A 14,331-nucleotide genomic window follows, 5' to 3' on the forward strand; every position below is an offset into this window, starting at 1 on the left:
GCAACAATAATGTGTTCAACAAATAAATAGGTAACCTATACTCTACTATACATTTGGGATTCGAGGAACACCACACGGAACTAGGTGGAAAATGTGACTGTGCTACTTAATATTGTGAAAAGTTCTGAAAGCCCTGGGTGATACAAAGTTTCCCTTCACGTAATAAATATGCTCTGTAAATAAACAGTAATGAATGCTTGGAACAAACTTCAGAGGTAATAGGTTTTTCAGCAAAAATTAAATTTAAACCTGCCTGAAGGTTTATCCTTAAACAAAAGAAGGTCAGACTATATGGAGTCATAGTGTTTTTCTGCTCTCCTTCTTCTATGTTTCTAGGTGAAACAAGCTTGAGGATTAACAGCTGGGAAAATCCATACAAAAATGGAATGTCTGTGAAGGTTCTCATTTATCCAGGCCATTATATATCTAGTAGCAGTTAGTCACATTCAAGGTGTGGGTCAAGATTACAACTCCAAAGATATTTGCTTTTAGTGAACACATAAACTCAGTGGACAAACACATCAAATTTAAACCAAAGACAACAAATTACACAATTTGTATTGCATGTTACATGTGAAGAAGGGAGTGATTTGAGGGGATCATTGAGGTCTAAAGGAAACCTACCCACAAATATCAGCCTTTGTTGTTGACCTCCAAACTGGGGGTTGTTAGAACTCTGCAACACTGGACTGAGATGGTAACAACAAAAAGAGTATAAAGATAAAGATCATAGACATCTAAGGAATGCAATGAAAAATTCTGGCTACCCAGACTGGGCTTTTGTTAAAACATAAACAAGTCAAGCAAGATTTCAAAACCATCAAACAGAGCAGACAAGCAGTAATATAGTGGGTCCTGTATGCAACTCCAGTGTCGGAAAAACTGAGAAGACTTTTTAACGAGCAGCACAACCCTGTTTCTTTCAAGGCCACCAACATACTGAAACAGAAGTTTATATATCAAAACAATCCAACACCCAAACACAAGTGAAGTACCCTAGTATATGCAGTGCTGTGTAGTGAGAAATGCTAAGACCTGTACATTGGGGAAAGAAAACAAATTCTCAGCTAACAAATGGTCCAACAAATGGAGGGTAAATGCAATATGGCAAGATTCAGTAGTTTCCCTACATCTGAAAGAAAAGCGGCATTCTTTCCAGGGCAATAAGGGGCACGTTTTGGACAGAGAGAACAACCGGTTTGGAAGAAGTGTAAAAAAGGTCATCTATATCCAATCAGAACGACTACATCTGAACAGAGGTGGGGGCACAATTGAACACAATTTTCACCTTCAACCATATGATTTGAAGGTTTACCATTTATGCAGACTTCCTGAAATACATTATCCTGATGGGATTATGTTAATAGGATAGGTTGGTTCAACAAAACCAACACCTCCTGATCTTAGACATCTGCAGTGTCAAATACCATGGTGATTGGATTGAGGTATGCACGCAAGATGGATAGAAAAGTTGGGGTACTTTATAAACTGATAGAACTGAAGAAGCAATAGGAAAGGCTACAAAACATTTCAACATTACAAGGGCAAGACCAGTTTGATGTGACTAACTACTAGTAGATACAAAAATGGAATGAACAGGTAATTGTGTACAACCAAAGTAAATGTAACCAGCTTTGTTCCTTACAAAAAGTTTGAACAGGACAGTATAGAACCTATGAACAGATCTGCAATAGACAAACAAATAATAACCAAATTGTAGGGGGTAAGATAAAAAAATCGAAGAATATATAAAATACAGATATTAACTAAATGTGTTACCTTCAGTTGGTCCTTCAGAAATGACAACTCCTGTTAGGGTTTTCAGAGGAGTCAGCACCTGAGGAAGTAAGACTTGTAGAGTAACTTGTTTAAATTCTGATGGCTGAAAAACCAGTGAAGAATCAAAAGCGATTTCTTTAAGCTCAGCTTCATCAGCATTCTTGGATCCTATGGCAAAGGTCAGAATTCCTGCTCTCTTGAGGGCCAGTGATGGCTGGACAATGTCATCTCTTGACTGCCCACCAGTAATGAATACAAGAAGCTGTGGAATTCCTTCATCCACACGGCTTCCTGCCGATGCAGTAAAGAAATTATTCTGGACATAACTCAGAGCAGCACCGGTATTTAATGGAGTGTTATTTAGAATCTTCATCTTTTTCAAATGAGCAATAACATCCTTTTTAGCACCAAAGGAGTTCAGGTAGAATTCAGGTTTTACATCTCTGCCCTATTGGGCCAATCCTACTCGAATAAGATCAAGACCAACTTCCAACCTGTTTACTATCTTTACAATCAATTCGCGAATGGCAGAAAAACTTGGCCCGCCCAAATCACTGGAACCATCAATCAGAAACACTATGTCCCTCTTGTTGACTTCCGTAACTGCAAGGGAAAGATATGCATAAGTAAATCAACAAAAACATAAAAATATTCCAATAAATGTTATGTTGACTGAAAAGCTGAACTCACACAAAAAATAGTAACTCCACACAAAATCTTACTAGTCAGTTTAAGATATGTCAGGCATGTTGATGATTACCTCAAGGCTCCTGTAATTTATCCCTGAGCTCTTATAAAGCATTCCCAAATACTTAAGGAGCACTCAAGCCAGAAGAGCTTTAATTCAAATAATAAAACGCAGGAATACAGAAACATGCATGTCAGCATGGCAGACAGATCTTAAGCAGGCCAGGTCTTTAATTGGCTGAACCGATTTTGAATGGGGTTCCATATTGATTACTGCGTTATGCTTAAAATCTCCCTGTTTTAGCACAGCTACTTTAAAGCACATGTAAATTAAATATTAAATGTGGCAACACCATTAGAGAACATGAACATTCATACATAAGGCTAGATGTTAAGGTCATGGTATTTAAAAACAGAGGAAAGAAAATGCTTCCCAGTATGAAAACCAATGTGTGGTAAGTAAAAGCTAGTCACCTAGCAGTACTCACTGGTTATATATCAAGTTTTTCCTATAACCATATAAATTCTGAATTATATCTCATATTTTTCCAGAGAGAAGTACAGGTGATTTTTATCGTATAAAGCTTCCTATAAATCTTACCCTTTATTTCACGCTGAACTCACCAATATGACCTACCTACCTTCTGTTATAACAGTAGGGGGTTGTAAAACAATTGTCCTTTGGGCTACTCCAGCAATGTATGGAACAATTTGGTTTTCCAGTTGACCCAAAACCTGGAACTGGGGCACGGTAAACACAAAGGTATCATCAGTTGCAATTTGCTGCAATTCACTGTTGTCTGCTTTTCCCACACCAATGCCAAATGTGATGACACTGTTAAGTCTTAAAGAGTTGGCAGCTTCTCTCAACTCATCACTTGATGGCCCACCAGTGATGATCACTATTGATTGGGGAACGCCTTCCTCTCTTCGACTTCCAGCAGCTGAAGTAAACAGCTGCTCCACCACATATTCAACAGCAGCCCCCATGTTAGCCTCTTCTCCTCCAACAAACTGTAAACTCTTCAGGGCATTTATCAGCTCTTGTTTGGAAGTATGTTCATCCAAGGTAAATTCTATTTTGACATCATCACTATACTGCACCACTCCTACTTGCATCCGGCTCCTTCCCACCTCCAAACGTCTCTCCACATAATTCGCCAAGAAGTCACGGATGGCATTGAAACCCGTGCGTCCGACATTGTTTGAGCCGTCAATGAGGAAAACCAGGTCAGCCGAGTCTGGTGTTAATTATGAAATCGTGGTGTTGTGTAGTGGGTTAGGTGAAAGATAAAGGATAAGTGCCAAAATAACAAACAGAAACATAGGAGAGAAGAGAAAGAAATGCAAAGGGTGACAGTGTTAACCTAAGTGCAGTGAAAACATGCAGATGTACAAAAGTGAATACATGTTTCTCTCCAACAACAATAAGAAACATGATGCAATGGAAGCAAGGGACTTTAACAAGGACATTTTCAGTTCCTGGGAAACCGTTATACTACGTTATGACAATTTAAAGATATTTTATTTTCTAGCATATGTGCTGACAACACTATTAGAACATATAAATAAATAAATACACATATATTTATATATATATATAGGAGTCACATCTGTGACCAGTATTCTCTAGAGCTCCTTGCAGTTCAGAGCGGATGTTAGTCTGCATGAAATCATAGTCATATCATAGCATTAGCTAGGCCTGCTCTGTCTTTTACTTGGACCATGGATATGAGAGGCATCAACTATGCTCATATTTGGAATATAAATATCTATTAGACAAAGTCATATTTATCCAGCTAACATAATAAACCACTGGCATAATCAACTTACTGCTTTCATTAGAATGAGAAAAGTTATAACTTTCTTTTACAAACACATGTCATGTCTGTATTATTTACAATTGAAAGGAATAGGACCTTCTGTCCTGATGTTTTTTCAAACACCCTTGCCTAAAATAACAGGCTTAAACTGAAAAGGGTTTGGATAAGCAGGGTTATGATATGGAAAAAAATAGCATTCTGACTGCAGTTTTATTTTTGTGACACTGGAGCTCAACATATTCTTCATTGTTTACCAGGTATTGTACTGATGGTAATGAACAGATCAATATATAAAACTTTCAAAATAAGGAACTGGAATGCTTGTGAAAAGTCCCGAGCACCCACTACATAATATCTCAGTTTCATTACATGACAGCAAATTTTAACATCAGCGTTCTGCATTCTTGTTGGATAGACATTACCAGATAATTGATATGAAAAAAACTAAATAGTGTGACAAATAAAGACCTCCTAAGTGTTTAACATTGTGTAACAGATTGTATGCTTTTAATAATTGCTAAATTTAATCAATCACTTGCATTTTTCTTAAGTTGTTTGATATGAATCTGCACTGAACACTACTTTAGACCTGTAGTCTATCTACACTGGTCAGGTCATGTAGGTAATTGTCATGTCATGCTTATAGGTTGCATTTAGATTTGATCACATCTTTTGTACTATAAAATATTTCATTTATATAAAACTAAAATGTTATCACATACAATATTCCTGTACTGGAGTACCTTCAGGTACAAAGCAGCATTACATAACAGATAATAGCAATAATAATAATATATAATGTATTATGACCTTTTTTCGGGTACGTTTCAATTGATATACAGTGTCAATTGATATATTTCCATCACTCACTGTTCTATACATTTATAGAATGTAATAAAAAAAATCTATTATGACTACATGCAATTCTAATTTCATATTTGTTGGGCCATAAATAAATATTTGAATAAAGTTATTTGTGTACCTCTTAACTATGCTTTTTGGTCATATCAACTTGTGTCAGGGCAATGTATGTCTTTTTTATAGACAGATTGTATTTGTTATATTATTTTACTACAATCTTTAGTGTACTAGTATATGTTGTATGTGTTAGCTCCTTTCACTATCCCTGCACATCTAATGCAAGGTAATATTATACCTAACTGTCTTGGTTATCTTAATGTCTTGGTGTGTCAAGGTTGTGTCTTTATATCAGTCACACTATGTTTTGAGAAGACCTGGTAAATGTTTATTCAAACAAATAATGCAAAATCTTGTTAAGGCATTAATAACAATACCAGTGATGACAAGATTTATTCCAAGACTTCTGATCCATTTCCATATACAGAAAAGGCTTCTGTAATCCTACATTGTTTAAAAGAAAGAAAACTGATTGTGACTAAATCACAAAACATTCTGCCAAAGGTTTTGTGTTTTTTAGCTGCCAACATAGTTTCTTGGCTGCCAACAACTTGCTTGACAATTTGTATTTTTCATTAATCAAAGACAATAAGTGATATTGATGATGCCTTTCTTCCATAATAATTTCACTAAGGTTGTTATGATGCCAATTTTAACCGTGGACAGTAAAAGTTAGCCATCATGTGTGACCTAATACTTAATAAAAAATTTCAATTTATCATCAACTAAGAGACACACTATCATTATATTACCAAAAGTCTATATACCAACACTTGTAGGTAGAATGACCAAATAACAAATGTAAGCCATCTCCTATGGCAGCCTTCTACAACCAGACACCAGAGAAATGCCTGCTTACATTGTTGGTCAATGACATAAGTGCCACTTTATATTGATGATCAGTGAAGTGACGTTTTACAATACGTTCAGTGTATTGGCACATTACAGTAGTGGTCAGCAGGGAAGGACCCTTTTAAGTTTGGAAGAATGATCCTCTTATCTTAAAGGTCATCAAGAAAGTCAATGAGAGAACGGCCTCATGATGGTCAGTGTTAATAATGCTACTTACATTGGTGGTAACTGAGATCCCACCTTACAGATGGCTAAAAGAAGACTACTTGCTTTAGTACTTACTTATTTGAGAACTGACTTATTGTACAGTTATTTGTGAATTCAACTGAATAGGTATTGAGAATGGGATCATCAGTCTTTTTGGGAGGTCTTTGGACATAAATGCAAAGTCATCACTGTGTTACAAAAAAATCAGCATATAAACATTTCTAATGGCTGGTTCCAAACAGACCCCCATATATATATATATATATATATATATATATATATATATATATATAGTATATTGGTAATAGGGTCATTATGTGATTAGATAATACCCATTGTACAGCCCACCAGATAACTGTTAGAAACCATTAGGTCAAGCTAGTGCTTCACTCCATAAGCATGCATGTTTCTGACATAAATGTCATCAGAAACATGTAATCTGTTAATTTATCATTGTAAGGCAGGTTTTTTGTTCTCTGATTGTATTTTAGACAAATAAATCTGAAAAAAGACAAACTTTGCACCAAACTCGGCATTTCAATTTTCTTATAAAATGAAGGTCCGGTACTTTCCTCAATGAATAAAGTCATTGCCATGGCATTGAATGTGAAAGTTACAGTGATATTAAAGTTAATTGGCATCATGGAATTACATACTCATTGAAGGGTCACATGACCAGTACATGCTTCATTCCACACGAATTTGAAAGTGGTAAATCTAACCTTCTGGGTTTTTAAGGTGGCATGTTCCCAGATTAATGTGTGAGAATGAAGTCAGATGGGTGGAAACAAGTGAGGCTGTCTAAGGATTTCCCTTGAAATTGTACAGCCAAAATGATGTCATTTTAGTCTCCTCTGTAGTCTAAACCATTTCATAAGCTGCTAAGCAGCTGAAATAAATGTAATATACGCAATAAATGGGGGCTAAAAACTTGAAACACTCATATGAGCTGGTAATGTTCGCACTACAGCCTCAGAAAAAATTATGAACGTCTAAAAAGCTATATACGACACCTCCATCCTATAAACACAAATTAGAAAAACAAAATACTTTACTTACCCGTTCAAATAGCAAATGCAGCTTAACTGGCTAGAAAACTGCACGTTCTATGTTAAATAATTGTAGTTATAAATAGTTGCATTTTGAGTGCACAACTGTAATAATATAACATTATAAATCCAAATATATACACATAAGGCATGTGCATTTACCATAAAGTAATCATTGCCTTGTGTCTAAGACAGAAGAGTTGACGGTGGTAGCACAAAGCTAAACAATGCACAAATATGTTTGTTTTCTTCCTAAAGTGTATATGAATGCAACATTTTTACTTGAGATTTGAAAAGAGTAGAGATGGTTTGGAACAGCCTCAACAACAGAACAACAGGGTGTAAGAGGAAATTTGTCTAAAATGATGGGAATTTCCCTCTTACACAGTTGTCACCATGATATTTCGAGGGCAATTGTGTTTATTTTAAAAATAAATAACAAATTCTCTTTTTTCTTGTTTAGGCCCAATTCATACATGTATGCTGTGGCATCACATGTGTTACCACAATGCACTTCAATACATCTGACACTCATTGGTGTGTTGTAAGGCCATCTCATTCTGATGACACCCCAGTTCACATGGCCAACAGATGTGGGTGGGCTACCACGCATTACAATGCACAGTAACACATTGCCATGTGTTTTGGTGCAACTAAAAAAAAGAAAAGAAAAAGGGCCATACCCTTCTTTTGGCACGCTGCCATGTGTAAGGCAGCTTCCCAATTATTAGGCTTCCTTGTCATATAGCAACAATGCACTGTACAATGCAGAACACAAATACTATATTTGCAAGACATGGATCTAAAATGCCCAATAAAATTCAGGGCATTAAAAAAGACAGCTAAAACCATCATTGTCATCGAATGAGTCAAATGAAAGTTACAATCACATGGGTGAAAATATTGATCTTTATCCTAGTGTGTGCATTCTCAGCTTTGTGAAATTAACCTTGTCATATATCATATAAATTGTCATATACATATTTGTAATCATTTTTTGTCATTAACAGTCAATGTAATCTGTGTCATTTCTCAAATCAATAGCTATGTATTTATAAATGACTATATAGAGAAGTTAGTCACCAAAGGCAACCACTATAGTTGGGTCAGTAAAGAGATGGCAAATACGGGTTTGCCATTGCTGAATTCCTTCTGAAAATTGTAGTTGCCTGGGTCATGGACTGAACCCAAACATGCAGCAGGAAAACTTAAGACACGGGAATTCTTGTTTTGGGAAAAGCAATTCTAAAGCTTTAAAACCTGTTGGATCAGCATGTCAGCCATGCAACTAGCATATTCAGATAATAGAGTCATGAAAGGAAGCTCATATAACTCTTTCAGTACAGGTTAATGTTCAAAATAAACACACTGAAATTAAAACATTTTAGTAAGCCAATCTCTGCTTACCTTACCTTATGTTTTCCTTGTATCTCTCATTATATTTTGACACCTACCTTCTTGTTGCTGTGCATCCAGTCTATGTATCCCTGAGAGCATTAGGCATAAAAGCGCCACCATTGGCAGTAGGCCATGCTCCCTCATCTTGACCATGTATGGGTAATAAGCACCAGATGATCAAACTGAAAAAAATGATAACAAAACATGTTGGATTAATTTTATTCCCTTCTTAGAAATGATCATTTGCTTTCCTAAGATTGTTAGGAACAACAATAGCAATTACTAACAGAATAAAAAGAATGATGTAATGCACATATATATATATAGACCTAATTCACAAGCTAATACACAAGAATGATGATCCTTGTTTTTGAAAAAGCAAGACAGTAATTTTCATCCACTGAGCCAAATGAAAGTTACAATCACATCCGTGAAAAAAATCTTTATCCTAGTATGTGCATTCTCAGCTTTGTGAAATAAACCTTGTCATATATCATATATATTGTTATATACATATTTGTAATCCTATTTTTCATTACAGTCAATTTAATCTGTGTCATTTCTCAAATCAATAATGTAATTATACATGACAGTATACAAAGTTAGTCACCAAAGGCAAGCACTATAGGTGGGTCAGTAAAGAGATGGGTTTTGACTTTTTTGTTATGGATTATGTGTTGGAATACGCCTATGATCAATGAATCTGGTACAGTCCTACTAAAGGGTCATTCACCGAAATGTGATATGACACATACAGGTGAATTATGATAAATCATCCCCAATCTACGGGGGATATAGCTAGTGAGATTTCTTTAATATAGATCCTGCCTTTAGTACCCCTCTACTTAGTCCCCACTAAGAAGGTTTGGGTAATCCAGCCCACTTCTTTAGATGAATTCACCATGAGATAACATCAAGTTTAAACTCTAAGTTGTGTGGGACCTATCATGGGATGCGAAGGGTGTGCACAGCTAGAAACCCAAGAACACTTTACTACTTTGGTATCAAAACTTGGTAATAAATCATTGGGTGATTTTACCCCTTTTTTAACCTTTGATAAACATTTTGCATTTTGGTAAAGGTAAAAAAAGAGACAATTTACAAAGAAAATGGCTATCCAACACACACGTTTTCTGAAAAGTAAAATATAAACTGGAAAAAACATTTACAATCATGAAGCCTATTACAATCAAAGGTTTTTTTTTTTTTTTTTTTTGCTAGAGCCCAGATAACACACACCATAACCATTACCATATCCAATAGAAAGAGCATTTTCTTGGAAAACCTAACATTGACCATCTGTCTTTAACACACATGACTCTACTGCTAAACAGAAATGATATACACATAAAACATTTTTGCTGTTGTCCATTGACCCCATGTAGTGAGTTTCGTGGCTCTAGCATATAATTCTTGACTGACATGAATTTCTGAAGCTACTTTTCTTAAACGTAAATTAGTCATAAATTTTCTCAGTAGGTAGTTATGAAGCTGTCCATCAGTTCAAACATCATTTATACACTTTGCAGGCTATGATAATACCCAACACATGCTGCAAACTCATGCATGTCTACACCCCAACTGTGGGAACACATGGTCCATATGTGAAATGACTCATATCAATAAAAACTATTAAGCTTACCTTTAAAGTTGTCTTATCACAAACCTTACAATACACCTATGTCCTATCAGTTAGCTAACTGAACATGTGTTGGTCTGTCTTTGCATTAGAGTTATAAAGCTGCTTTTTATTCATCTATTACAAGTCTATATTAGGTTGCCTTTAAACAGATAAAGCATGCATAAGCATAGGCAAAATATTTGGAAAAGGCAAGCTTGCACTAAGCAAGCTCATATATCTATGAAGGTTCACATTGACCCAGGTCATGATCTACCTAGCACATTGATCAGAACATTGATCCCCTTATCACACAGTTGAGTGTGAGGTTTCTAACACACGCCATGATTCCCCTATTTGAGTCTGTACAACAGTAAGACCCTACAGAGGTTTTCCATTGTACTGTAATGTTATGTCATTGCTTTCTGAATCTCTAAGGCCAACTCTAAGGCAAAAGTGAGGCAAATACTGCAACAAGGACACAGGCAGCATTTCCAACCCATTGCTTCTCTATCCGGTATAAACCATATGCTGCACACATAATTGGCTACCTTACCAGACAACTTTCCTACATAACAGCTATGTTATGATATTGGCATATTGGGAGAACTAATATCCTGTCTTTATAGTTTAATCTCCATTTAATCCAATGCAGTTGATTATTCATGGTGTCTCTGACATATCTGTGAAGAGAACTTTAGGAAAGCAGTAGTAAATCTATCCTTCCACAAGTGCCACGTCTTTACATAGTCACTTCGCCTTGTTCCTCATCCCTGTGCCAGACAGTGACATTACCTCAGCCCAGTGATGCCGACACAAACCATTCACACTTCTCAAATTAGAAATGCCTTCATGATATAGGGCCAATGGAACACTATTTTCCAAATAGCCATCTAATTTATAGTGCCTGGGAAGAGAATTTAATGGCTGGTATGTGTCACTAATAGCACATGTGCACTGTCTGCCCAGAAATGTCCTTGTAAAAAAGTATAAAAGTGGCAAGAAAATGGAATTTATATTTCAAATTATAGATGCCAATTTAAAAAAAAAGATTTATGAAGAATATGTATTTTGCATTGGATTTAAAAATAGGAAATTGTTGCATGATAGTGGGAATAAAATACTCTTAAAGAAAAACTCCAGCCAAAAAAAAAAGTAGCCCAGGGCGATAAATTAAAAACAGATTTTGCTGCAAAACTTACCTAAAGTACAGGTATGGTCCCAGCAGTACTGCTTTTTGCTTCCCTAAAGATGCCCTCGGTCTGTGAGGTTAAATGACCACAACCATCATTCAACCTACTGATTTGGAGCTCAAGTTGTTTTTCACTTGCCCTAAGAATGTGACTGAATAGCTAAGAAGAAGCAGCGTGTACTAATTCTCCATGTTTTTTGTTCTTATGCTTTTTTTTTACAAGAAGTGCAAGGGGCTGATATCAAGCCGAGTTCAGGCAATTACCCTGCTTACCAATAAAAAAATAAAAAAGCACACACATACAATGATGTCCTACTACTGTACTACATTTAGAATGTTTTTGCTTTTTATCTCCCACAACTTCAGCTTTAGGAGCCCTGGAGCTCTATCAGTAAAGCTACGTACACACGTCAGATTTTTATCGCCCGATAATCGGCAAACCAGCCTTATCGGTCTAAAATCTGCCATGTGTACAGTGTCCATCGTCCGGACGACCGACCTGCCGGATCCACGGACGATGGACGACAGCCGATCCTAATGAAAGGGAAGGGGAGAGCGCGCAGCAGGGTGCCGCTCCGTCGCTCTCCCCCTCCCCTCTCCATAGAGCAGAGCGGTGCTGTATGTACAGCACCGTTCATGCATCGTGCACTCCCTTGTCGTTGGAAAGGATCGTGAAAGATCCTTTCCAACGACAAAAATTGGAAGTGTGTACGCAGCTTTAGTTAGTTAGATGTGTTAATGATTTGTATACTTTGGGGTCAAATACTGAAGACATTGGACTAGTCAGCTGCATATAAGACCTTAAAGACTATAAAACCCATGTAAGTATAAATTCAGTTTTTTGCGTGTTCTTTGGAAATTTGTATCACTAATCCTTCCACTGATGAGCAGATACTCTGGCTGTGGTATGATCTAAGTATTTGTGAGGACATGAAGCAGAAATGATGCTGCACTATTGGGGTCATTTGTAAATGACAGGAATTAAAAGCAGGTCTTTATTCTTCTGGCCACAGAGCTTCTTAGAATCTCCCTGTGTATAAACAACGACTAACTTCTCCTAGTTTCCATAATCAACAGTAAATTTACAGTATTTAGACTGAAGCTAAAATATTTATACAGGAGAAATGACAGATGTGTACAAGTCCCAGCTTTGTTACATGCTGCTGTTCTACAAACCATAGTAGCTTACTTACCAAAGCCCAACTTCTGCCAAAAGTTATAGGAAATCTCTCCAATGGGTGACACATTTGGGTAGATAGATTAATTGCTCAAAACATAAGAAAAGACTGAAAATCACCCTATGTTTGATAAATGAAACTGCCATGCACACCTACTGAATTTTAACAATAATGTCTTTTTTTGTAAACTACATAATTGGCCCTAAGCTCATAAAGACTGATGAAGATAGACTATCATGGGTGGACCTGGGTGATTCAGTAAACCTGGAATATATGTAGTCTGGGATTGTAAACATTTGCTAAAAAATTGCAAATGATTTTAAGAATTTTATGTTAGGTTTGCTTGGTTGCTCAGCTTCACCCTTGATAGTCCATCATCTTCAATCTTGCAGAGCTTTAATAAATCAGGCCCAATAACTCCATTCCCTTTTCCCAATAACCTAGGTGGGATGTGCTTTGTAGTCCAAAGGCATAACTGAAAGAGTTGATTCATGTTTTTTGAAAATAAAACAAACAGAAACAACGACGGGAAACAGAACCCACTGGTGTTTATGAGCTGGAGATACCCCAGAACTCTTTCTATAGTGTATTAAACAGCCCATAAAGGAGAAAATAGGACAATATATTGATAGGGTTGACATAAAAATGAAGTCACTGTAGCCTTGCTAGATTTGGCAGTAGGCCTTCCTAGTGATTTTGACACTCCTGTACTAAATTTCAACTAATGAATGTAGACAAAGATCATATTAGAACTCTGATGTAAGTGTCTATGTCTTATCAATATTGAGAATAGAATTTCATTAATAAACCCCAGCACTAAATATTTTAATCATTTATAGCTGTATGGACGTGTGTTAGCACACTCACGGTTCATGGACCTTCTATTCTAACTCACAAATACATGCAGTTTTACCCCTTTCCCTAACTTGACCTGGCCATTCCCAAGCTTACTTCACCATAGACTTTTATGAGACCATCACTCTACTTATTTGAATACATATATATTTTACATATATTTGCAAAAATAGCAAAGTGGTAAAACAAAAGTTGAACTCATGGAATATTTCCCCTATATGTATGTTGGTGGTAACTCAAACTTTGGTGTTGATAATGGCCACCAAGAAACTGACAGATGAATCCCTCTGGCATGGGAGTTTTCATTTTTTTTCCATGCTAATAACAACTAAACAATGTTTTGCCTTTAAATACACTATAGCAAAAATAGCAACATATATAAAAATATGATAATGTACACTTTGTATTTCTTTTTTTACTGTGGTATGAGATATTGAGCTTGGGCAGGGTTCTTTCCTAACCTATTCCTTTCAGATCTAGCACAACATATTAGCAGGATGATTTCAGAGCCAGGTTTATTTCCTTTTTACAGGCCAAAAATATTGTTCAGCAATACTTTGTTTTCCAGTGAGTGCTTTCAAAACCAAAAGTATAGTCATTGGTATATATCTATCCACATTGCATATTTTTTATTGAAGGTTGCAATTAGTCTAGACCTAAAATTTGAAAATGAGGATACAAAAGAAAGTAAAAAATAAAGTTTACACCATCTATCGGAACTAAAATATATTTGTATATTAAGTTTACCTGTCCAGTGTATGTCCATAACATAACT

General features: G+C 36.1%; 1 protein-coding gene across 1 annotated transcript in view; it reads right to left on the minus strand.

Moving 5' to 3' along the window:
* The window catches only part of COL6A3 (collagen type VI alpha 3 chain), a 76,650-nt gene that overhangs the window by 50,146 nt on the left and 12,173 nt on the right, over nucleotides 1–14,331 (minus strand). The window contains exons 2-3 of the mRNA XM_072418513.1: nucleotides 8,770–8,895; nucleotides 1,780–2,382 (exon numbers count right to left, since the gene is read on the minus strand). Of these exons, the coding sequence (XP_072274614.1) occupies nucleotides 1,780–2,152 (373 nt within the window). The 5' untranslated portion in view covers nucleotides 2,153–2,382; nucleotides 8,770–8,895. The remainder of the gene's footprint in view (nucleotides 1–1,779; nucleotides 2,383–8,769; nucleotides 8,896–14,331) is intronic.

This window comes from Pyxicephalus adspersus, chromosome 7 (genome assembly GCF_032062135.1).
Source record: "Pyxicephalus adspersus chromosome 7, UCB_Pads_2.0, whole genome shotgun sequence".
Taxonomy (NCBI): domain Eukaryota; kingdom Metazoa; phylum Chordata; class Amphibia; order Anura; family Pyxicephalidae; genus Pyxicephalus; species Pyxicephalus adspersus.